General features: G+C 38.5%; 1 protein-coding gene across 1 annotated transcript in view; it reads left to right on the forward strand.

Annotated features, from left to right (window-relative positions):
• The window catches only part of SLAMF1 (signaling lymphocytic activation molecule family member 1), a 31,996-nt gene extending 5,862 nt beyond the window's left edge, over positions 1-26,134 (forward strand). Inside the window, exons 2-7 of the mRNA XM_054563499.1 lie at positions 125-463; positions 2,333-2,617; positions 11,891-11,989; positions 16,596-16,669; positions 24,368-24,472; positions 25,841-26,134. Of these exons, the coding sequence (XP_054419474.1) occupies positions 125-463; positions 2,333-2,617; positions 11,891-11,989; positions 16,596-16,669; positions 24,368-24,472; positions 25,841-25,891 (953 nt within the window). The 3' untranslated portion in view covers positions 25,892-26,134. The remainder of the gene's footprint in view (positions 1-124; positions 464-2,332; positions 2,618-11,890; positions 11,990-16,595; positions 16,670-24,367; positions 24,473-25,840) is intronic.
• Positions 26,135-26,656: the final 522 nt, after the last annotated feature.

Here is a 26,656-nt window from a genome sequence, read left to right on the forward strand (position 1 = left end):
GCAAGCCTAGGGATGGTTCAAGAGGAAGGGAGAGAGACTCTAGTCTGTCATTTCTGACCCACAGACAGGATATGATTCTCAAAGACCCCCATAATAAGGGACTATTTTATTCTTTTTCCCACAGTTGAGGGCTTGATGGACTGCCCAACAATCCGTGAGCAGTTGGGAAGCAGCGTGCTGCTGCCCCTGATACCTAAAGGGATAAGTGAGAGTATGAACCAGAGCATCCGCATCATCGTCACAAAGACAGAATCACCAGGAAACAGCGTCAATAAGAAAATTGTGTCTCTTGGTCTGCCGAAAGGGGGCTCTCCACAATACCTGGAAGATGGCTATAAGTTTCATCTGGAAAACCTGAACCTGGGGATCCTGGAAAGCAAGAAGGAGAATGAGGGCTGGTATTTTATGTCCCTGGAGAGAAACATTTCAGTCCAGAACTTTTGCCTGCAGCTGGAGCTCTATGGTAATAATGATGGCTTCTCCACAGTGGCAGGCCAAGATGGTCCCTAGCTTAAGAGCTTAGGCCTCTCAAAAGCAAAGAGCATTCAGAATTGGGAGCAATTTGGTCATCTAGTCTGGGGACATTTAAACTGCTTTAGGAAGAAGTGTTAAAGGATCACAAATCTTTTTTGTCCAAAATGCACACTGTGATAGCTGATTGGCATTAGTCATCCTTACCCCAATTTCCCAAAGGAAAGGAGTCTAGCCTCCTGTGTGCTAGAGGGACCAGAACCCCAAGAACCTCAATTTGCAAATAAGATTTTGTTTAAAAAAAAAGGTGGGTTTTTTTCCCCTGATTTTTAAAAAGTTTAAATACCACTGATCAAGCTCCACCTCTATTTCATAGATGAGGACACTGAAATCCAGAAAAGTAGTTTTCAGATGATTTCACACATTTGTGTGGGTGGTTCACTGCACTAGGAGTCCTAGGAGAAGGAGTGCTGAAACAGCCCCCACACCACTCTCCAAGTCCTGTGCCATGGCATAGCATTGCATCTTCTTGGGGGAAGAGGCATCCTTTTCTTATTTAAACAAAGCCTCTGGTTATGTCACTTAGTTGCAGAATTATACTACAATTTAGGTTCATCTGAATCCTATGCCAGTGCTGTTTTGAGCCCGTTTAATTCCAGCCCCTCTGGAAGGCACTCAGTTAGTGTCTCTTGAGCCCAGAGGTTCCCTTGAATTCCCAGAGATTCTCATCACCATGTAGGGTGTCCTGCTTCTTCACAGTGGCTTTTTTACCTCTGATGTTGGGGACATGGAGCCCTATGCACTCTCCAGCATGTCTTTGAAATCCTAAGGTACCTACAGGAGAGACAGCAATACTCATTGTACCTTATCCTTGCCCCTAGTGGCTCTTTTCCTCCAAAGAGTGTATGGAGAATTTCTACAGCCCTCCAGCAGGTACCAGGGAGTCCTGATCACTCCCACAGTGGTCCTGGCACAGACTGTCATGAGCATGCATTTTCCAGAACAATTCAGTGCCTTTTTGACCTCTTGTCACATTTTTGGATGAAATTCTTATCTTAGAAAATATGGTCTCTGCAACCATGGCATTCTTCTCAAGTCAAAGGAAGAGGCTGGATTTTTGAGTCAGATAGACATAGGTTCCGATCTCAGCTTGACTGCTTATAAGCTGAGTGACATTACATAAGGTACTCAATTCTCTGGAACTCAGTTTCCTCATCTATGAAATGAGTTTATAACTAGGGTTGAAATTATTGAGAAAGTTTTTGAGACTATTAAAGAATGTATAATAGTTACTAAATAAATAAAACATTTTCCTTTCCTCTGCTTATTTCATGGCATTAGAGTGAGATAGGTCAATGATGCCTGTGGTTATCCCTGCTTCAGACATTCTAAAGCGCTGGACACACACACACACACACACACACACACACACACACACACACACACACACAATGAAATTCAACCACTAAAAAGTTGTTCTTTTAGGTCACAGAGATGATACTTTAGCCAATGACAACCAAACCTATGGAGGATTTGTTGACAGCAAACTCCACAGATAGAATACAGGAGAATAGCCTGGGTCAAAGGCATCAGGGAAGGTATGGGGACTCCTAACAGTGTTGGTAGGAGAGAACTAAAAGGCAATATTTTCTTTATTTAACCCCAAAGTGGTCCTGGAAGGGAGTATGTGGAAAGACAAGGATGGTGCAGAGCAGTAGGTCCCTACTAGAAATAAATCACACTTGCAGACCCGCTGTGAGGGAAAATACCACTAGGCTGCATTTTCTTCTAACAAAAAGATCAAGTCAGAATTCCAGGGGGTTCATTTCAGTGATGGCTCCCTTCCTCCCCCTCCTGACAGAGCGAGTCTCCACTCCAGAAATTAAGGTGTTGAACTTGACCCAGGAGAATGGAAACTGCAGCTTGATGCTGGCCTGCAAAGTGGAGATGGGAGATCATGTGACTTACAGCTGGAGCAAGGAGGCAGGCACCGAACCGCTGATTATAGCCAATGGCTCTCACCTCCTATATCTCACCCTCGGCCCTCAGCATGCTGACAGTACCTACATCTGCACTGCAAGCAACCCAATCAGCAACCGTTCTCAGACCGTCATCCCATGGTCCAGTTGCAGGTCATATCCCCCAGGTGAGTAGTGGCTCGTGTGCCATATTAATAATCTGGGCTCAGTCCCTACCTGGACCAATTGCTCTGCTTCCACAGCCATGGCCTTCACCTTGATAACATTTTACCTTCAGTTCACCATTTAGGAAACCAATAAGAAATGATGGAGGCACACCCAGAGCCTGGGTGTCCAAGTTATGATCCTTCTTCTCTTCTCCTGCCTTTCTCCAGTCAGCAGGGGTGGCTGGGTGAGGGATTGTGGGTAGCAGGTAATGGTGGGACAGTTCTATACCATCAGTGAGTTATTTACTGATCACTTACGCTGTAGGAAATTGGAAATAGGTATGACATGAGATCTACTCTCCAGCAACATCTTGTAAAGATAAGACATAAAACATTTGCTCAATAATGAAAAGCAGGAAGTGATGAAGGGTTGCTTTTACAGAACTGGCAGTGGATCCCACAGCAAGTGAGAGAACCCAGGGAGATTTTTCTCTTAAGACCTGGACCGGGAAGTATAGGAATAAAGATAGATGGTATAGCACTTTATTATTGACAAAGCACTTTCAGTTATACAATCTCTTTTGATCCTCACAATAACCTTACCAGCATCATCCTTATTTTATAGAGGAAGCACTTGAAGCTCACAGCATTTAACTGCCTACCTTTCTCAAGTTTCTTCAACTTGTAAATGGTAGAGTCAGCACCTAAACCTGATCTTCTAATTTTCTTTCTCTAGAAAGAAAAGCTCCATTATTTTGTTATCAAAAGGAAGGGAGGGCTGATTAAGTAAGCCCGTATAACCACTTAAAGTTGGAAACAAGATAAACACTGACTCTTTTTACCAACATATTTTGTGTTCATGTCTCAGGGACAGAGGACCAGGGTATTGGTCTTACAAGGCATTACTTATGCCCTAACATTCCCTCTCTGCATCCACTGGGAGTCTCTAAGGAAACTCTTGCCCACAGTAGGCTTGGTGTTTATATGGAGGGATATCCGGATGACCAGAGATGGGGAGACCAGGAAAGCCAGCCAGTTTATGCCCTTCAGCCAAGCACCTCCAGTCAGAGACTCCCTTGAGATATTCCCAGATGAACTGGGGGGTGGGGTGGGGTGAGGAATGCTGCCTGGCCTCCAATCTGCATCCGCATTCCTTAGTGAACTCAACCTGCCATTCGTGTTGCCTCCTCAGACATTTGTGGCAGTGTCAATCATCTGCCTACCTACTAAATGTGTCTGGCTGCTTGTCCACCTTTTATACAAACTACATTGAAACTCTCCCACAGTTCAGACCTCTCTCCCTGCCCAAAGTCGTTCAGAATGTGCTGGTGAGACCAAGAAAGCAGTGTTGCATAGTTTAGAGTTTGCAGAACATGGCCCCAGAGATTCTAGATCCAATCCTGCCCTTTTTAGTTACACAGATAGATCACTTGACCTAAGATTTAGATTCTGTGTCTAAAATAATAGCTGACAGGTCTTCATTGTAGCATCTCAATTCTCACAGCAACAAAGTATAATAGTATTCGTATCCTTATTTTACAGATGAGGAAATAAAAACATAAAAAGATCAGATAGAGCAAGTGACAGAGCTAAGTTGCCTAACTCTGGAATCCTCATAGGTACTACTCTAAGGTGTTGGCAAAGTTGATTACTTCTTAGGGCCCTTAGGGAAGGATCTGTTGCAGACCTCTCTCCTTGGCTTATAGATGGCTATCTTTTTTATGTCTCTTCATGTAGTCTTCCCTCCATAAATATTTCTGTCCTAATTTTCCCTTCTTATAAAGACATCAGTCATCTTGAATTAAGACCCAGCTATAATTAGTTTTCTAGAACTGCTGTAACAAAATATCACACACTGAGGGGCTTAAATAACAGAAATTTATTTTCTCACAATTCTGGAGGCTAGAAGTCCAAGATCAGGGTGCCAGCAAGGTTGCTTTTTTCCTGAGGCTTCTCTCCTTGGCTTCTAGATGGCCGTTTTCTCCCTGTGTCTTCACATGGTCTTTCCTCTGTGCATAAACATCCCTGGTCTCTGTATGTCCGTATTTACTCTTTTTTTAAGAACTCTAGTAAGATTGGATTCAGGCCCACCCAATGGCCTCACTTGAACTTAATAACCTCTTTTAAGACATTATCTATAAATACAGTCACATTCTGAGGTACTGGGGACTAGGGCTTCAACATATGAATTTTGAGGGAAAAAATTTAGCTTGTAATGACCTTATTTTAACCTGATTACTTATGTAAAGACTTCATCTCCAAATAAGGTCACATTCTAAGGACTTTAACCTATGAACTTTGGAGAAACACAATTCAAGCCATAACACAAGTAGAGATCCTTTCCCTTGCCTTTAGGGATGGAGACCAACAGCATGTCAAAAGCAGCCCCCACAGCTAGTCTGTGGCATGCTAGTCCCAATACACCAGTTTGACTAAATACTGAAAAAAGTTTTTTTTATTAATTCATTGACTTGTGTTTACAAATGAATACTACTAATTCTTAAGATACTGTGCTTAGTTCAACAAAAATTTACTGAGGTTCTACTAATGTTTCAGCGTTATATAAGGTGCTGAGTAAGCAGAGACAAAAAAAAAAGAGGCATTTCTTTGCCATTAAGGAAGGAGTCAATTCTGTAAGTAAATAATTATCCTAGACTGTTTAGTGTGATAGGTGTAAAATAGGTATGTGCAACGTAACAAAGAGGAGAGAATGATTAGTGCTGTCTCAGGGAATCAGAAAGAACATCACAGTGGATATGACAAAGTGGGCTTTGAAAAATAAATAGAAATTACCAAAGCAGATAAAAGAAAGACATTTCAGGCAAAGAGAAAAGCAGGTACAGCTGGGCCTTGTTCTGGATCATCCTGTAAGTGATAGGAAGTAATAAAGAGTTTTAGATAGAGAGGAGTAACATGATCAGTTTTTCATTTCAGAGAGAAAATTCAGTGGTGTGGAGAATAGACTGGGTCAGGGAAGAAGAAGGAGGAATTAGTTATGGGAAGGGGCCATTATTGCAATAATCCATCAAAACGTGATGAGGCTTGAGCCAATGCAGTGCCAGTTTATCAAAGACTTCAGACTTCGGATGAAGTGGTGCAATCTGAGGGTTTATTAGAGGTCACTTCACCATCTTTCATGAGTACAGTAATTTTAAGACATTTTTTTACTTTTATTATTGTAAAATTCAAAGTGGTTAATAGTGTAATGAGATCAAATGTGATGTAGTGTCTGCACTGTGTCTTGTCAGGACTCAAACTAAACTGCACAAAACATATTTGTTCCTCATACTCTTTTTTTCTATGAGGTGCTCAGTAGTATAGTCATCCTTATTCCAATTGCCATTTCAGTGTTTTACAGTAAGAAACTCCTTAATGGCTATCATTATGAAGCATCTTTACTTCAAAGTCCAAATCCTGGGGTGCTACAAAGTACTCTCACTAGGTCACACAAAACATGCTGATGTGGATTATCATTGGACAGTGTGACTTGCTGCTGTCCTTCATGACTGTGTTTTGAAATAATTATGTCTATGTCAACATGAAGAAAAAACTCTAAATAATTCAACCAAAAGAAAACCTTGCAAGCTCATCTTGAAAAGAAGACACTTTTTTCTGTAGATTGGCAAAAAGCTGGCTCAGCAAGTCTAGGTTAGCTCAGTGGAAGAAAAAGCTGACACCTGCCAGTGAGCTCCCGGGGCTCTCCCTTTCTACCACTGCCTTTTGTTCAACAGAGAGCTCCCATTGTTACAGAGTGACTTAGATGTTTCCTGCACAGGGGCATGTCCCTCATGTTACTCCCAATCCAGCAACCATGACAACAATGGTGGTAGGGCACCTTGTCACATGTCCACACCTGCTAGAAGGGAAGCTGAGAAGTGTAGCTGGGCAGCCACTTGTCTAAGACAAGTCTTGCCCATGGAAGAATAGGGGAAATGGCAGTGGAGGCACAACTAGTTGCTTCTACAACACAATGCTGGATGGGATGGGCAGGTATAAGGGATCTTTCTGGAAGCTGTGAATTCTGTAAAAACTTTTTTTAAAAATGTTTTTAAAAAATTTTTAAGATGATCTCAGATCTTAAATTGGTGTATGGTTTGTAAGCACCTTTCCCCCAGCCCCAATTCTGGGTGGAAATTGCCACCAACAAGAAGGTATGTCTTGAATATGGTTGACTTCTTTGAGTAGATGTACATCATACAGGCAGCCTTGCTGACAGAACCACATGAAAGGCAGGAAAGAGATCTGGCATTCTCAGACCGTTACATTAGCATCTCAGTATCTTCTGGGGTGAACTACAAGCTGCATTTGTTTCTCAGATTCGTTTTTGTTTTCTTCTTTATCTCCCTTAAAGATTAAGGTTTGGAGACTTGAGGAGAGAGGTGAGCTTTTGTGTTTCTGTGGCAGCAGACCTTTAGAGATTGAAAAAAAGTTTTCTGGCATTTTCTTGGGGGCACCACTACTGGCCAATTTATCATGTTTAAACAACAGCCAAAAGAGTAGAGGATCAAAAGGTGGAGGCTCGTGCACAGTACTCTTCATAAGGACTTCGCAGAGTTCTCAGCCAGCCTGCTTAGCTTTCTCTAAGAGGCTTTCAGGGGAGGATGTGTGCAGGGAATGTACCAAATTTGCTGTTTAAGAATTTCAAATAGGGTTTCTTTGTGAATGAATGAGGCCCATGGACCCTAGAGCAGCCCAACAACCTTGGTCTGATTTTTGAGCATCAACATTCTGAGAGGCCTCACTCCATATCTGAGCAAAAAGAGGGAGAGTTGGAGTTTCTACCACAGGAAATGGTGGTTTGAGAATGGGAACACAGGTGGTACTGACAGTACAGACCCACTTTCTTCCAGGTTCCATGTGTTATTATAAAGCATATCCCAAGTAGGTCATTGCTCGTTCCCTTCTACTCCTGCCCTGGGCCATTCAGAAGGTGATACTACATTCTTCCTGAGACCTCCTTATATTTAGCACTCTGATAATTCTTAATAAAAAGGTTCAAGACAATCTTCTCCCAGCTTCTTTCTGTGGCATCTAGTTTAATTTAGTTCATCACATGTATATTTAGTGTGGGGGATGTAAATAAAGCATAAGGTACAGGGTTTATTTTCCAGTAACTTACCACCTAGGTGGGGTTTCTATACCTTACAAGGTAGAAAAAATATTATTGTATTAAAGAAAATACTACTAGAATTCTTCTTTGGAAGAGAACAGTGTTTGTTTAGGGTAGTACCTTAATAAATGCTAGAGGGCAGAAGTTGAGACCCCTTTTCACCCCTACAAAATATGGAGGTAGGTTTGATGGTTCGGTATGAGAAAGGGGGAAGACGTTGATGATGTAGATATAGGAAGAGAAAGAAATGGTCTGAGCTTAAGCTGCCTGGTTCACAATGGAGTCTGCTCCCTGTGACCTTTCAGATCTACAGTAGAAGACTCAAACTCATAAAATTCTTAGCTTAGATTTTTGGTTTTGGTTTTGGAGTGTGTGTGTGTGTGTGTGTGTGTGTGTGTAAATTGATTAGACTAGAGTATGTGGGGCTGCAGAAGCAAAGGCTAAGAGAACCACAAGGAAGTTATTGCTAGAATCAACAGAAATTTTGAGCAGCCTGATCACAAGCCATAAAAAGAGCACTTTATCTGTCTTCATCCAAATTCCTGAGGGCATAGAGTCCCTGACATTTAGTTTCCACATAAATATCATAATTAGATAGTATCAAATAGATGAGCACAAAGTGAAAATATACTGAGGCCTGCTAGACAGCTCAGGAAACTAAGTGATAAGCAAAATACAGGATTGGGCTGAAGCATCTCTGGACATCAGTAAAGGGACTCCTCTGAACTTGAAATCAAACCTATCTCCTTGTTCTTCCAATCAACCAGCAAGAATTTCCTGAGGACCTATATGTACCAAGTACTAAGAGAGTTGCAAAAGAAGTGAAGAGATGGTCTCTGGCCTCCAAGAATCTAGCAGCTAGTTGGGGAATTGAGGCTAGTGGAAGGAGTTAACATTTATTCACCACATGCTGAGTCCCAGTCATTGCTCTGGGTGATTTCCATACATTATTTCATTGGTTTATCAGAACAAGTCTCTGAACTGAATATTGTTATATGAATTTTGTAAAAGAGGAGACTGAGGTTCCAGAGGGTGTGGGCAGATTATCTGAGGCCATAGAGCTTTAAAGTGGTAGGCCTAAAATTTGAATTCATCTGTGGTTCCAAATGCCTTCACTGAAAATGGTTTCTACAGCAAAGATAATGTCACAGCTCAGGTTCTAAGATGCATGCCATAAACCAAGGTGCTGCAGAGTCCAAGGTAAAGGGAAAAATGGGGGCTAAAATCATCAAGTAAAATGACACAGAGAAAGTAAAATTTGCCTAAAAGTCAAAGCCTGAGCAGGCCTGGAAGATAGCTGAATGTGCAGCAGGGGAAGAGTAGGGGAGTGGAGCATGAGGGACAGGAATGGGCAGGTGTTGGATGGAAAATGGTGAAGAGATGAGCTGACACCTCAGAGAGCTTTTGGTTCATGAGGTCTCCCAGGCATCCCAGCCTGCTACTGCTAAAACACAAACCACAATGTGTGCAGTTCTCATCTTACCCAGCTCTGCCACCAACTTCTTCTGTGACTCTGGGTACACTTGTCTGTGTCTCAGTCTTCTTGACATGAAATTACTGAGTTGGGTGAGATAAGCACTATAGTTCCCTAGGAAAGTCTATGGTCCTATAACTTAAATCCTCCAATAGATTTGTATTACTTTATATCTAAAGACTAGGAGAAAAATTAAGGATTATGAAATCTCTTTCAGGAATATGGCCAGGTTGCCTCTTATATCTGACTGGACTGGCAGACACTGGTCGTTATGTGATAGGACAAGGGTAGCAGATAATTTTCATCCTCCTGAGACCCTGGAAAAGACAGATAGGAGCAGACTGGTTGTTGCCAGAGGAGAGGGATTTGGGGGACTGGGTGAAAGAGGTGAAGGGATTAAGAAGTACAAATTGGCAGTTGCAAAATAGTCATGGGATAAAAAGTATGGGACAGGAAATATTGTCAATAATATTCTAATAACTACATATAGTGCAGGTGGGTACTGTAAATATTGGGGTAACACTTTGTAAAGTATATGATTGTCTAACCACTATGCTATATACCTGCAACTAATAGAAAATAATAGTGAAAGTAAACTGTAATTGAAATTTTTAAAAAACTTAAAAAGCAAAAATAAATGAAGAAAAAGAAAGACAGGGCTGGAGTCATTATGTCCTCTGAGCCTCAATAAATTGCCTTAGACATTGTCCATTTACTTGAGTAAGGGCTTGACAGAGCTGTCAGCAAAGGCCCCAGGGGGCAGGAGAAAGGCTCAGTTGACAGGTGTTACTGATGCAGTTTTTCCATCTGCTATTTTCTGGCTTTAGAGGTACTGCCTTGTTTGTTTTATTTTATTTTTATCTCAAAAAAATTGAGAGAAATATTACCTTTTAAAATGATTTAAATGGTTGGAGTATTTTCTCTTAAATTAACTGTTGTTTTAGAAGGTCCCCAAATACATGTGGGAAAAAGAAATAGGAAATTGTCTCAAAACAAGAAAAGCTACTATAGTAATTTGCTGGCCAGTTCCATGGGCTGAGGAGACATGGTAGTGCCCAGGCTGCTGCCTCTGCTTCTTATCATAGAATTTTGGAAGTTTCTCCACAGGTCCCTGGTGCTGGCAACATAAGCCCTGAATAATCAGTCTCTCACTCATTCTCTCAGACACACACACCTACACAGAGGGTTCTCAGCAACCAGAAGCCATTCAGAGTGGTCATTCATAGGGAAGCTGCTCACAGAGCAACTCCAACCTCAGCAGGGATTCCATGTTCATATTTAATTTGGGGAAAAGGATCTATAATCAAGATGTTTACAAAGCCAGTTCAGTAAGATTCTTTGGGATGACTTGATGTCTGAAAGGCCTAGGAAGAAAAAGAGAGACTCTTTTAAAAACCAAGAGGCAACTTCTGGTTAGCTATGAGGCTGAAGGCCCACTTGGATCTCAGAGGAATGCCTTTTCTCAATTCAGTCTGTAGACATCTGAGTTGTACCTGCAAGCGCTCTGCTCCTTTGTAATCTACCTATTCCTTCCTTTCAGCTTCTTCCCAACATATTCATCACAGGTTCAACAACAGGCTTATTCCACAACTATTCTGCGAAGTTACCCTTACACATTAATGTTAACACCTGGAAGTATACTATTTAGAACATTAATGCTATTATTTTATGTAGAACTCCAGTGTTCAAGTTGGCCCCCAGTGTTCGTTACATTGACATAACTTACCTCAAGCCCAGAACTCTCTTTGACTCTCCAAAAAGTTTATTTTCAGTATGTTTCTACACCTGGATCAAGCTCTAGTGCTTCAGGATCTCCACAGCTGCTTTTTTACCCACAAAATTGTAGTAATGAGAGTACCTACTTCATGGGATTGTTGTGAGGATTAAATATATCAATACAGATGATACACTAAAAAAAAAATGCCTGGCCCATAGTAAATGCTTCAGAATTGTCTGTTATCTTATTGAGCTAAATGTTTTATTTACAATACATTTGTAGGAACAATAGGTCTCAATAAAAAAAAGTGCTCCTTGGTTCAGAATGATTTGGTAACATGGGTAAAGGAGAGAAAGTTATAAAAATTGGCTCTCTGATTTTGAACCTGAATGATTGGTACTCTAGAGAAAATATTGAACAGGGGAATGATTGAGAGTAAAAATACTTGCTTTTCTTTCAGTTCAGGTCTAGTAGGTTCAATACAGTTATTTGCATGGAAGAACAATAATAGCACTACTATGTTTATTTTTAAAAAACCAAAGTAGAACTTCCTCCTAGTGTATCAGGAGAATGATGTGGGAGTATGGGGACAGCACATGAAACCATCATGTTCTTTTTATCAGAATGGATACAGAACATATTAGAGATTTTAAAATAGAAAACTACGTAGAGGGGATGACTGAGGAGAAATAAAGATAAGTTTGATTTTAGACATGTAATGTGGTAGTTGAATTAAAAATAAAGCATTTGAATAGAAAAATCTTGACAGAAACCAGGAGTATGAAATTCAAACTTAGAGAAATGAGGATAAGAAAACAGATATGAAAATCTTCAGCAGTCTAAAACTGATCTCTAAAACTCAGAAAACAAATGTCTCCCTTCAGAGAGGATGTAGAAAGAGAACACAAGACTCATGTTCATCTTCCTCACCTCTTTGTAGGATGTTTTGACACTCACAGTACATTTGAGATTGCCCTTTGACTTTTTTTTCAGTATCAAGACAATGGGGACTGTATGCTGGGCTGTTCTTAGGGGGCATCATTGGTGTCATCATGATTCTTCAAGTGGTAATACTACTGTTGACAAGAAGAGGTAGGTGTCTGCCAATAAAGAGATACTTATCAGACTCTCTGTGGTAAGCAGGGACCTCTCACCACAAGCACAAACTTGGTCTCTTCACTTTAGCTTTCTTCAGGGAGCATTTTTGCAAAAAACGAACAAACATATCTTGTGACCTTGTTCAATTCAGTCTAATTCAAAATGTTTTGATCCCCTATACTAGGCTTTTGGGATAAAAAGAGAGATGAGCCATAGATATCTAACATGAGAGACATTATACGTAGATAATTTAGATTCAATATCACATACTGGTGAAAGGGTCCAAACAAGAGGCTTAACAGTATTCAGTAGGAGCAGAATTCAGAAGATTCATGAAAAGTAATAATTACTGACTAAGGAAAGGACATTATAAAAAGATTTTTTTTATACATCTTTTTTATACATCTAAAGTGTTGTGATCTTTCCATAATTTCTTTATATCCTTACTATATCCCTCTAGGAGAAGTAGGGTAGTTGTTTTTATGTGACTTAGCAGTGGGCTAACAGAGGCACAGAGGCTAAGACTTGTGCAAGGTCACCCAGATGGTTGGTGAGGGAATGAGAACTGTAACTATGTTTCCCAACTACCAGGATGCATTCCATTGGGAAGGCCCACTGTTCATCAGAAGAAAGCAGGGAGAACACTCTTCACTAGGATTTTAGCACAAATTCTTATTTACCCTGGGAAAGTGTGCAATTTCTGAGGTCATTTAAAGCCAAACTAAATAGTATATAGAAAGCCACCCATGGTAGACTGAAACCATTAAAACCTAATTATTTTGGTGCAGTTTAAGTGCCTGAAAGTAGTTTCTTCTGTCCTCTCCTCCAAATTGTCCTATGATTCAGTATCTCAGAGCAGTGTGTTCCCCTCCACCACACTTTTCTCACCCACCCACACTAGAGTAAGAAGACCCTGAACCAAGACCAGCACAGATCCCCGGGTGGCCTTCTCTTGGTGAGGAGAGAACTTGATCTTCGTGCCATCAAACTGATGGCTGATCTCATTCTCAGGAAGATCCATATTGCCCACATGTAACCTTCTCGGAAAAGCCCTTACATCAGCACTGTGAAGTTGGTTTTGCCTATTTAAGAAAATCTAGATCACAGCACAGCCACCTACTTTTGTCTCATTTCCTTCATCTAAGAGTTAGCTGGAGAGGAGGTGAGAAGTGGGGCAATTCAGATAGAAAGTATAGAGGACAGCCTAAGGGAATGGGGCAGGGCAACCACATTTGGCTTAGATAATAAGGGAACAGTGAGATTCCATGGTTGAGAAAGCAAATTAACACACCTATGTTAACCTAGTTAGTGGAAGGTGCTGGGATCCTCACCCACATTCTGTCCTCAACTACAGTCTACTCATAAGGTGGTTGTGCTCTGAAAGGACTAGTAATTTCCATCCCATTACATTTGCCTGCCACCATCCCAACATACATATCCATCCTCATCTCTAGTCACCCTGTATTCCTTGTCAGCCAGGAACACAAAAGCTGTGCGTCAACCTGTGGAAAAACCTACTTTTAAAAAATATATTTTAAAATATATCATCATTATTATATATGTTTTTTTCCATTACCATTTAGTGCCCTTTTACCCTCTCCCCCAGCAATCACCACACTGTTGTCCATGTCCATGAGTCCTTTTTCCTTTTTGTTCAATCTCTCCACCCTCTCACCACCCTGCTACTAGCTGTCATCTGTTCTCCATCTATGAGTCTGTCTCTGAAAAACTTATTCTTAATTGCTGTACCCTCCAAAAGACTCTGCTCAAGAGGTTCTGTTGGCAGTTTCTAATGGTGCCACCTCCAGAATGCAGCTGGACTCTGAATGTTTTCAAATGGACTCTGGCAATTTCATATCCAGAATACACTAATTAAGAACATAGACTTTGCCATTAGACAAACTTATACTCAATGCAGACTTGGCCACTGACAAGTTGTGAGGGCAAACAAATGATTTAACCTCTCTTCTGCAAAATAAGAACGATGTTGTATATTTCATGGTATTGTTTCAGGGATCCATGAGTTTATACACAGAAGTCACAGGATACAGTGGCTTTCATGGATAGATGGTAGATAGGTAGATACATACATACACACACACATATACATAGACAAGCCTCTTAATATTGGTAAGTTAAAAACATCAATGTTTAAGTTTTATGACAAGCAGAAGACAGAATAGGAAGCATATGGGAACAGTACCTAGTTTTAAAGATTTAAAGTATTTGAAATCATGGTAGCTTTATGCTTGAGGTGAGAGCTGAAAAAAGACATTAGACAGTCTACATTTTCACTTTACAGTTATAGTAAAAGAAGAGACCCATTCAGATGACATGTTTTGTCCAGTGCCACACAGCTAATAGAGGCTAGAATGTAGATGCCTTAATTCTACAGCTCTTTTCATTAGACCTGAAAGCCTTTCGGACTTTAAACTGAGTTGAGCTAGCAACTGAAAAACTGTTCTTTCATGGGGAACTGAATATGAGACTAAATGATCTCGATCCAGTGGTCTTTTTGAGAAGCAATATTCAACCTTACTTTTTCCATCTGACCATTTAGGACTGACCCCACAATTCTAAATTTCAGCCTGAGCTGATCTATAAGACTGAAAGCCCTTAAAAACTAAGGGTTTCTCTCTATTTGTTCTCCTATAGCAACTAGGGCAATGCTGGTGGGTCACTCCTAACTTTGCAAACACTTGTGGATTTGAACTGAAAGGATATTTTTCAGAGAACTAATTTGCACCTTTTCTGTTACCTCCTCTGATCACCTCACTTCCTATCTCCCATTCTACATAGATGGACATGCATGCACACACACACACTCCTCAGCCAGTATCAACCCTGACCAAAAAAGTGAAGCTGGAACCATCAGGCACTCCATGCCCACACTCACACGAGAAAATTATACTTTGACATTCTTTGAATTCTTTGAGTTTCCCCAATGGCTACCCATCATTTTCTCCCAAAGAATCACATATTCTTTCCCTTTGAAAGAAAAATATACCTCTCCTAAATGCTGTTCCCTCAGAGGCATGCTCCTTGGTTTTTAAGAGGATAAATTATTGGTACTAAAATGAGTGTACCCTAAAGTTGTTTTGTAATTTCCTCTGTGTCAGGTCTGTATTGCCTCTGCCTGGACTTTGTAATAGTCCCCAAATAGGCCTCCATGTTTTAGTGTGTTACTTTCCCTCCACCCTTCTCATCGCTACATGGTGCATGCAAACAATACCATGAAACATTAGGAGGAATGAGATACATAGAAAATGTCCTCAACACACTGTAAGTGAAAAGGTCAAGTTACAGAGAAGTTTGTATGGAATGACCCATTTGCATAAAAAAAAGTCAGTATCAGTAAAGCAAGTGTACAGGTCCGCACTGTCTCATATGGTAGTCACTAGGCACATGTGGCTTTTTAAATTTAATTTAATTAGAATCAAATCAAATTTAAAATTCAGTCCCTTGGTGCATTAGCCATAGTTCAAGTGCTCAGTAACCACCTGTGGCTTGTGGCTACCATATTAGACTGCAGAAATGTGAAATTTCCATCATTGCAGAAAGTTCTATTGTCAAAAATGAGTGATCTAGAAGGATATACATTTAACTGTCAAAAGTAATTATTTCTGAGAATGAAATTGCATAGGTTAATGGGGAAGAGGGACATACCTTTTACTCTATAGAATTTTAATTTTTGTAACAAGAATAAATTATTTGTATAATTTAAAAATTTAAAAAATTGGTTAAAAATTAAAATATTTTGCAGCTTATTGCTTTCCAGATACCCTGAGCTCTGAGCAAAATTTCCAGTTGATAAGCAATATAATGGCATTATAGCTTTGTTTTCCAAGTAGTCTCAGGTAGATCCTCCTTCTTATACATTTATTTTTTATTTATTTATTTTAGAGGTAGAAAGGAAGGGAAAGAGAAAAAGAGGAACATCAGTTTGTTGTTCCACTTATTTATGCATTCATTGGTTGCTTCTTGTGTGTGCCTTGGCCAGAGATTGAACTGAGAACCTGGCATATCAGGATGAGGTTCTAACCAGCTGAGCCACCTGGACAGAGCTAGATCATCCTTTTCATACGCCCTCCCCCCTGCACATACACACTAAGTCCCACTGAAACAGGGAAGTGAAACATGTGAGTGAGGCCAACAAGTTATGAGCTGAAGAATACAAAAGAGGTATAAATAACTTGCCCTACTCCTAAAGAACTTAGAATCCTATTAAAATGCCAAATACACACATCAGAAAATTAAGACTAAAGTAATTGATTACACTTAACAGGTATTGGAAATTTACCATGTGCCAGGCACTATTCTAAACACTTTACAATTAATGTCTCATTTAATCATCACAACAGCCTTGTGAGGCAGGTTATTTCAACCTATTTCACAGATATGAAAATAGGCCCAGGGAGTTCAAGTAACAATGTCGTATGACAGATATGTCTGAGGGTTGGGACTCAGTGCTTTGTTCCTGTGATATTCTCTGGGAAGGTCTGTATGCAAAGAGGCAGCAGTGGGGGCAAACCAGACAGGTCAGAGCAGAAAGTTCATGCTGGAAAACAGGGAGATAACTACTGTGGTTTCTTTTCCCCAGGTAAAGCAGACCATCACCAGCCAACAGTGGAAGCGAAAAGCCTTACTATCTATGCCCAAGTCCAGAAATCAGGTGTAAGTTCTATACTTTCTTTTTTGGAGGTGTTTCCCATAGATTCCTGTCAATTCACCATGTATTTCTGACATTCACAGTTCTACGTGAGCTCTGAAGCAGGGGAATTTAGGGGAGCAGAAGTCAAGCACAAGAGTTCTCTAAAATGGTATTAAGCTTCAGTGCCAGATGGGACCATTTGTTAATGAAATAACAGACAGGTAATGTTCTGGTTGGCTGTTTCTTCATAAGAAAAAAAATAAGAGCATTAGAAAGACATGACATAAGACTCCTTCCAGCTCTGGCATTGGAAGAGTCTACAGTTCCATATTATGAAATTTTCCCCTTCTCTAGGGAAAAGGATATAGGCTTGAGGAAAGAGGGAAAGATTTAGAAAAACTGTTGTGTGACAGGTTGGTTTGATCCAAGTTAGGAATTTGTAAAGTGCCAAAGAGACAAGGAAGAGGATCTTGAGGATTCTGGCCAGAGAGTGGTTGAAGAGATGGAAGATGATACATAGGCTGGAAATGAAAGAAAACAAAACTGTAATGGTTGCACTGAGACAATACAGAGAGGGATAAAGAAAACTAAAGTCATGATGAAGTTGAGCAGCTATTAGAAGAGGAAGGCTAAAGAAATTTTGATTAGCTATGATGATAGTTTTTTAGACACGAAGACAATTCTAGGTGATAGTCCAAAATCTGGCTGTTCAGGATGTATGGAGAAGCAAATTCTGGAGTAAAAAATGTAAAGGTAAAAACAGCTTTGATAAGCACCTTGGGAAATTGCATCAGATGACAATAAATGGGTTTCTGATAACCAGAGTTGAACTTTTGGACAAAGTTCTTATTTCTGTTGACCTCTAGTGGTCTGGAGGGTTTATTACACAGGCCATGATCACCACTGAGAACAAAGCTTCATTTAAATACGTAGAGTACCAGCAGCAACCTGCACCCTTGCATTTACACATTTTGGTAACCAGCTTCAACTTTATCACGTTGCCATCCCTATCTACCCTATTCCATGCATTAAGCATTCCTCTTTTTACTGTAAAGTATGACATATATGCCAAAGGTGCATAATGTGTCAGCTCAGTGAATTATCTACCTTGATATCTAGTAAAGCAAATCTTCCTACCTTGTTTTTCTTTAAGACTTTTGATGTTTTTTGACCCTTTGTACTTTCATATGTACTTTAGAATCAGCTTCTCAGTTATCACAAAAAGGGAAAAAAATCCTATTAAGATGACATGGTATCTATGGATCTATTTGAGGAGAAATTACATCTTGTAGTACTGAGTCTCCTAATACCATAAAACTATCATTAGATAAAGGAACAGAACATTGCCAGCAGCTCCCAGACCTCCTCGTGCCCCCTCTCAATCACTACCCTCTCACTCCTCCCCTAAGATATCATTATCCTGACTTCTAAAAATAGTTTAGTTTTCTCTTTTTACCTTTATAAAGATGGAATTGTACCATATTTTTTTCTCTTGTGTCTGATTTTTTTGTTCTATATTATCTTTATGATATTCATTTATGTCTTTGAGCTTAAATATACTACATTCATTTTCCTCGTTTTAGGGATGTCTGTGTATGACTGTATGAGAGTTTATTTATCTAGTTGACTTAATGGACATTTGCATTACTTTGAGTTTGAGGCTATTATAATTTTGCACTACAAACATTCATATATATGTCTCTCTTTTGGTAGACACATGCACATATTTTTGGGAGGTACATACCTGGAAGAAAAATTTCTGAATCGTGGAGAATGCATATCTTCAAATTGACTAGATAAGGCCAAACTGTTTTTCAAAGTGGGTGTAGCAATTTACTTTTCTACCAGCTACATATAAGGGATTCTGTTGCTACACATTCTAATCAAAACTTGATATTATTAGTTTTAAATTTTAGTCATTCTGTTGGATGTGGACTTTAATAGTTTTATTTTGCACTCCCCTAATTATTAAAGAAGCTGAGCTACTTGCCATGTTTATTTCCCATATTAATAATATCCGCCTTGTTAAAGTACCTATTAAATCTCTAGCCCATTTTCCTTTGAGTTTTAGGCTTTTTTATGGATTAGCATAAACTCTTAAATATTTTTAACTTTTTGGCAGTTATATGTTAGCAAAAACTTTCACCTATTCTTTGGCTTGCCTTTGCAGTTTCTCAGAGATATCTTTTGATAAAGAAATTCCTTTTTCTTTCTTTCTTTCTTTCTTTCTCTTTCTTTCTTTCTTTCTTTCTTTCTTTCTTTCTTTCTTTCTTTCTTTCTTTCTCTCTCTCTTTCTTTTTAGTGTAGAAGGATTTAGTAATCTTTTCCTTTATAGATAGCACTTTTTATGTTCTATTTAAGAAATTTTTCTCTACTTCCAGGTGATGAAGTTATTATATTCTGTCATCTTCTTAAAAGCATATGGTTTGTCTTTCTCATTTACATTTGTTACATAACTGAAAATAATTTTTGGAGTATGGTGTGAAATGGGTCAACTTTAATTTCTTCATATGGACAGCTTATTGACTATTTGTTGAAAAGACTGTACTTGCCTACTGAAGTGCTACTTTCATCATAAATCGAGGTCCATATATGTGTGGATCTATTTTGATGTTCTTTATTCTGCTTTATTGGTCTATCTATTTATAATTGCACAAGTAGTATAGCATCTTTACAAATCTGGGATTACAGATTTATTATAAGTTTGATATCTAGTAAAATCAGTTTTCTCACTTGCTCTTGTTTTTCTTCAAAAATTATTGGCCACTTTTGGTCTTTGTATTTTCATACATATTTTCAATTCAGTTTGCAAATTTCACCTAAGAATCCTGCTGGAATTTTAATTAGAACTGCATTGATAGTTATAGTGCTAAGTCTTTCAATTAAAAAAAAGATAATAGACTTTACTTAGATCTTTAATTTTTCTAAGTGATGTTTCATAATTTTTTTCACAAGAGGACTTGTACATCCTTCATAATTTATTACTTGGCATTTAAGCATTTGATATTTGGCAATACTATCAGCAAGGTTATCTTTAAAATTTTTCTCTACTGTCTGTTTATTATTGATGTATAAAAATATAATAAATTTTTATATATTAACATTAAATCTGCAACATTGCTAAATTCATTTATAAACTGCAGACATTTATCTATAGATGATTTTGGATTTTCTCTGTACACAATCATATCACTTCTAAAAAAGTTATACTTTTATTTTTTCATTTTCAATTCATATAACCTCTCCTTCCTTTTTTTTTTTTTTTTTTGGCTCTATTTTATTGGCTGAGATGTTCCACACAATGTTAAATGGAAATGGTACTTGTATTCTTGTACAGTTCAAAACTCAGAAGAAAAACTATCAATATCTTACCATTAAATATATTTTTTGCTGAAGGTTTTTTTGTAGCTGCCTTTTTATCTGATTAAGAATATTCTCTCCAAACTATGTAAAAATGATAAAGTAAGTCAAATATTTTTAAGACCAATTTGTGTACATTTGCTTTTTTAAGTATTAGCGATAAAATTTATAAAAAGTTTGCCCATGAGGAAAATATTATTCTTGTGCTTAAACTTAAAATAGATAATTGAATAAGAGGTTTAGGCTTATGTTTACAAGTACGGGAACATGAGAGACAGGAAGAACTAATCACATTGACATTTCAGATTAAAATTCTAAGAGTTAAGTCCTGACTGATGTGGCTCAGTGGGTTGAGCATCATCCAGCAAACTGAAGCATTGTTAGTTTGATTCCCAGTCAGGGTGCACACCTGCCTAACTTGCAGGTCAGCTTCCTGGTTGGGAGCATGTTAGAGGCAACCCATCTGTTTTTCCTCCACTTTCTCCATCCCTTACCCTTTCTCTAAAAATAAATAAATAAAGTCTTTAAAAGATTAAAAATAAAATTCTAAGAGTTAAGTTGTAGACAATTGAAGTACTCTAAAGAGAATGGAGCAGTGAAAATTTCTGAATGCAGTTTAAAGCCTTCAAAGAGTATAATTTCCCCCCAAATAATTGTTAGAATGTGCTTGGATAGAATAAAATTTATAAGCCTGAACTTTATTTCTTAAGGAGGAATTTGGATTTAACTTAAATATACTTTAAAATTAAGTATTAATAATAAATTAATAATCAATGAGTATTCATGTAAAAAATTAATAAAAATTCAAAAGTAAAAAAGAATGTTCCCTGTCAATTCTGGTTTGCAAGACATTAATGAATTGATGTTAAATTTTATCAACACTCTGCATCTAGTGATATAATCTTATGATTTTAAAATATTTATCTTCTTCCCTTATCTACTGAACTACACTGATATGCAAAGATTAAACCAACTCTGTATTCCTGGAATAGAAGCAATTTTGTCTGGTCCTTTATGCCAGATTTTATTTGCTAATATTTTAAGAATCTTTTCTGTTTATGTTTCTAAATGAATCTGGCTTGTAATATTTTTTTCTTGTAATGATCTTGTGAGGTTTTGATATCAAGAACATGCTAACTTCACAAAATAAGTTGGGATGTGTTAATTTCCTAGTGCTAATGTAATGAATTATTACAAACTTGGTGACTTAAAACAAGAAAACTTTATTCTCTAACAGTTCTGAAGGCCTAAAGTCCACAGTGAAGGTGTCACTAGGGCCATGTTCCTGCTGAAACCCTACTGGAGAATCTACCTTTGTATCTTCCAGCTTCTCCTGGCTGCAGGCACTCTCTGGCATTTACTGGGCTCCATAACTCCAATTTCTGCCTCTATCTTTGCATAACTTTCCTCTTTCTGTGCCTTTGTGCCTTCTCCTTTTTTGTGTTTGACAAAGATACTTGTCTATGAATTTAAGACCCATCTTTATGCAGCATGACCTCATTTTGAAATTATTACCACAATTATATCTACAAAGACCCTATTCCAAATAAGGTCACATGTTGAGATTCTAGGTGAATTTATTTTAGGGGGCCACCATTCAACTCACTACAGGATGGACTCCCTTTTTGTTATTCTCTGGGAATGTTTGGAGAGAATTTATGTTACCTTTCCTCTTAAATATTTGGCAGAATTCATGGGTAAAACTCTCTGAGCCAGGGGTTTCTTTGAGGGAAGATTTAAATTACATGTTTATGATTTCATTTTCCTATTTGATTAGTAATTAAACAAATTTTTCTATTCTTTTATTGGCTACCCTAAAGATAAAGAAATACATCCTTGACTTATCAAAGTCTAATATTTATTATCTTCCTGGACAGTACTTTAACTCCACTGTTTTTTAATTTTTAGTTTTTCAATTTTTTTAACTCCACATTTAATTTCATCTCTCATGTGCCTCTTTGGTCATTATTTTAATTTCGTATATATTTTAAAGATACAAGACATAATTATTATTGTTTTCAATATGCATTTAGACTTTTCCACATCCTTACAATGTTTTTTGTTATATTTAGAATGCCTATATGATTTTATATAAAGACTGTGATAAATGGATAATTATTCATATTTATTAATATTTCACTTGTTTTTATTTTTAATGGCTATTTAATACCCTCATAAAGACTATAATAACACTGAAAATTATCTACCGAATATTTGCTGCCTGCTAGGGACTCTTACAGGTTTTATCAGGGGTAGCACCTTGCTCAATTCTAGGGGATAGTATTCATTAAAAATATGGAGTATAATGCTCCTGGAGTTGTACCCTAACTGAAGACACCAAGCTACAAAAAGTTACTAAGTTATTATAACTATGTTCAAAATAATTTCCTCTGCCTAAATAAAAATGCTAAAGAGAAGTCTAACAACATGCTAACCATATTGTATTAAAGTGATAAAACTACATGATTTCCTCTATACTTTTTTATCCTTCCTAAACATTTTAACAAAATGTGAAAAGCGTAACTTATTTGCTTTCTTCCCCATAGTAAATTCCTTCCAGACAAGAAGACAGGTGGGGGTAGCTTCTGTTGATATAGGTCTCAGATAGTTTCATGTTCTCATTCATCTCATTATTGAAAGCAATTCTTCCTTAAATTCAAAATTTCTCAAAAATATAGTATCCATGAGTTGTATGGGATGTTGAAAGTCATCTATCTGAATCAGGCAATTGTGCTTGAATTGCATTCTACAACATTATTTTCAAAGTGTTGGCTAGTTCCTGTTTACTAAAATATAGTCTCTGACTAAGTATTAGCAGCATCGCCTATGACCTTATTAGAAATGCAGAATACCAGGCTCTACCCCAGATTTTCTCAAATAAAACCAGGAGGCCTTCTAACAAAATCCCAAGGTAATTCATAAGCATATTAAAGTATGAGAAACCCTGACCTACCCCAAGCACTTCTAGTAATGAAGGATTCACTGCCTCCTGAGGCAATCCAATCCACATCTGAACACCTTTTATATTAAAAAAAGAACTTTATTATATTGAACAAAAGATGTCCCTTAAATTCCAACCTTGGTTTAAACCTGAAGGACTCTACAGAACAAATCTAATTTCTCTTCTACATAACAATCCATCAAAATACATGAAGAGAAAGATCATGTTCTACCTGGAATCTTTTTTCCTTTAGTAAGCTTTTCTAATTCCTTACCTCTTTCATCATGTGACAAGATTCTAAGTTATCTCCCATTAAAAACCATGTGCTTCAGTTTCAAATCTTACTCTATATCAGGAAAAGTGGAGAGCAGCATCACCTTGCACCAGTGTGCCCAAAATGTGTTGAAAGGATAATTTCCCTGGCATAAATTATGTCATCTCCATCTTACAGGGATGTGGTCTCAATTTACTCCTACACTGATTCATCCTGTTATTGTAGATTTTAATTCATTCACAGTAACATCAACAAACATCAACTGAAAGTGTTTTTTTTTTTTTTATGTGCCTTGCACTTTTTTTGTGGAGAATGCAAAGAAATACGGGCTATTTCCCAGTGAACTGATAGTCTGGGGAAACAATATTTAAATATGAGTGTGTTAAATTCAGCATACAGTTAAGTGCTATAGTGTGTGAATTAGACTTTAAATATCAAGGAATTTAGGTAAAAGAGAGGTCATTACAAATTGAAGCAACCAAAAAGGGAATGGTATGATGGAAAGAGTATACACTTTAAAAGACCTTGGTGGGAGTCCCGGCTTTAATACTTCTTGTATATATCAGGAAAGTCCTGAATCTTTCTAGGCTTCTATCGCTCACTTGTAAAATGTGAATGACAACAGCATTTAACATATATAGAGTGGCTGTGAGACAAATGAAAAGATATTTGAAAGACTTTGTAAACTTTAATAAACATATATGTGGTTATTACTAAGTTCAATATCCGGACAGGAAAGAGAAGTAACAAAAAACCACGTTAGAGTGTGGGGATGGAATACACTCTGCATGTAGTGGGTGATATGAGCCAGACTCAAATGTTATGAAGATGGCCTTCTCTTAGGTGTCCCAGTGAGAGCCTCACCAATTTTGGTTCATTGTGAGGAAGACCTTTCAAAAATCTGGGAATTAGGCCAACACATGAGGTTGTGAATTCCAAGATGTCCCTTGAGGAGTCCAAGAAAAGCCCAGAGCATTGAACTCCAGGGAATTTGGAGGAGAATTCCTGGGAATGAACCTGTACCAAATTTTTCTAAACAGTTTTCTAACTCAAAGCTTTTTGATTCTGTGCTTCCCCATGGGAAAAGTTGGATGGGAAATAATCCTCTGCTCAGCTAATTTCCTGCTTTATTTGCTTCTCTTGTAGTCTGTTCAGAAGGAACCTGATCCTCTGCCAGCTCAGGACACCTGCACTACCATTTATGTTGCTGCCACAGAGCCTGCCCCAGAGCCTGCCCCAGAGCCTGTTCAGGTGAGGCATCTCTCTGTAGAGAGGAGAGATGAGGGTGGTACCTTTGCAGAGCTGAAATAAAAGAGTTCTGAAATGGAAATAGCAGGCCATTGCAAGAAGGTAGCAAGGAGCATCTGTGGCCTTTGTTGCAGGACTTCTGGAAAAGCCCTCATGGCTGCTCACAGAGGGGTCACAGCATGTTCTGCTCACCAGTGTTTCTGTGAGAGTCATCCAAGGACCACATCAGAATCAGCTGGTATATTTGTTAAAAATAAAGATTCTTGGGGCCTTCCACCTAGGATTCTGTTTAATCAGAATGTCTATGACAAGTAGCCAGGCATCTATACATTAAATAACAACATCCCCCAGTTGATCCTGATACATGTTTAAGTTTAGGGATTACATTTTGAGTGCAGGAGTTCTCAAGTCCAGCTGCATAACAGAATCACCAGAAGCTTTGTAAAAATGCTTGTGTCTAGGCTACATCCAACCCTATTTAATAAAAACATATAGGAGTTGAGCTCTGCATAGGTATGAAACCTAGGAGAAAATGTGACATGCAGCCCAGAATGAGCCTCACCTGTTCTATCCATTGCTAAATCAGCATTGGATCAATTTACTTGCAGAAGTTCTTTACCAAATGGACATAGATAAACTCTGGGCTGAAATCTTGGCTCCAGTTTTGTTCTATTAAATAAAGCAGTTTAGGAGACAATTGAGAATTGAAAGACCACAGAAATGCCTACATTTACCCCTCTTCTTCCAAGCTCTGACTTCAAAATCTTTAAAAAATAATGTAGATTTTTAATGAAGTTTTCTTGGGAAAGAACAATAGTATATTCATATTTTATAGAAAAACCTCCTAAATTTTCCCGTTTCTGTCTTTATTTCTCAGACTCTTGAATGCACTCCCCATAAGAGGTCTTTGCCCAGAATCCTCATCTCCTCTCCTTCACTCTCTGCTGCCTGAACCACTTCTTCCTTCTCCCTTTGGGTCTCATTAATCCTTTTTAAAACTCTGTGACTTGGGATTCTCTTCAGTTCTGCAAACTATGTCCCATACCTAAAAGCAAAACCGGTGGTTTTCCTTCTAAGTCAAGGGAAGGGAAGAAAACAAGGAGGTTGTGGGGCACTGAGCTCTGTCCTCAGATCTCTGGGACAGGTCTCCCAGTGTCCTTGATGGCAGATATATGCTTGGAAGGGATCTGTAGCCCATCTTGTGGACCAGATAATCTGGTATAGCCTCCAGCAATGCCTGACTGTGACCAAGTCTCTATGCTACATGATTTCTGAGACCCTTTCCTTTTCCTAAACAGCACTGTTTCTATTTGTTTCTGTGAGGCTAGTGCCCGTCCCTCTACTCACAGACTTTTTCTGTTTTGTCCCCAGGAATCAAGCTCCATCACAATTTATGCCAGTGTGACACTTCCAGAGAGCTGACACCACAGGCCCAGTGAAGGGACTATCCAAAGGAATGCAGAGGAGCCAAAACAAACACTGAACTTGGCTCCAGGTCTCAAATTCCTATGACACTCTACACATTTGTACTCTTTTCAGATCAACTACTTGGTGATGTTGCATCCACATCTACCTATGAAATGGACAAGGAGGTGAAGCTTCACAATCATTTAATCCACTCCGCAGGGCACAGGCCCAGAGCAGAGTTTTCCATCTCTGTGGTGTGGCAAACAAATGGACAATGCAAATCCAGTGAATCCAGACCTTCAGGTGTCTTGCTGTTTGCTGAGATTGCATAATGAAAGCCAAAGGCAGAAAGCCAGAACATCCAGCACCTATCTCAGACAGCTGACCACCAGCCAGAGTCTGGAACAGTTTACATTCTGGCTGTCTGTACATGGTTCTGGGAGCTGATTCCAATCACTGGGGCTTTGTGCCTCAGTTTCTCTCTCTGGATGGGCAATGGAGAATGAATTCCTTATTATATGTAAAAGACTGTCATAAAAGAAGCTGAAGAGTCAATAAACTGAAAACATGACTTTGAGGTCTCTGGGCTTAAAATAACAGATAGAAATCACTAAGATTTTTTTTTGTTATAAAGTAAAAATTCAGTTTATTCATCTGTTTATGACAGAGTACACAGGAGGTAAAGTGTTTCACATCATAGATTTCACTTCCAACTCCTTGGAATGTTCATTTCTTTGGCTGAAAGGAGAGACTAGATGGGAAAGCCAGGCAATGCTTGGG

This window comes from Pteronotus mesoamericanus, unplaced genomic scaffold (assembly GCF_021234165.1).
Source record: "Pteronotus mesoamericanus isolate MK-2021 breed Mesoamerican mustached bat unplaced genomic scaffold, CSHL_Meso_final scaffold_705, whole genome shotgun sequence".
Classification (NCBI taxonomy): Eukaryota; Metazoa; Chordata; class Mammalia; order Chiroptera; family Mormoopidae; genus Pteronotus; species Pteronotus mesoamericanus.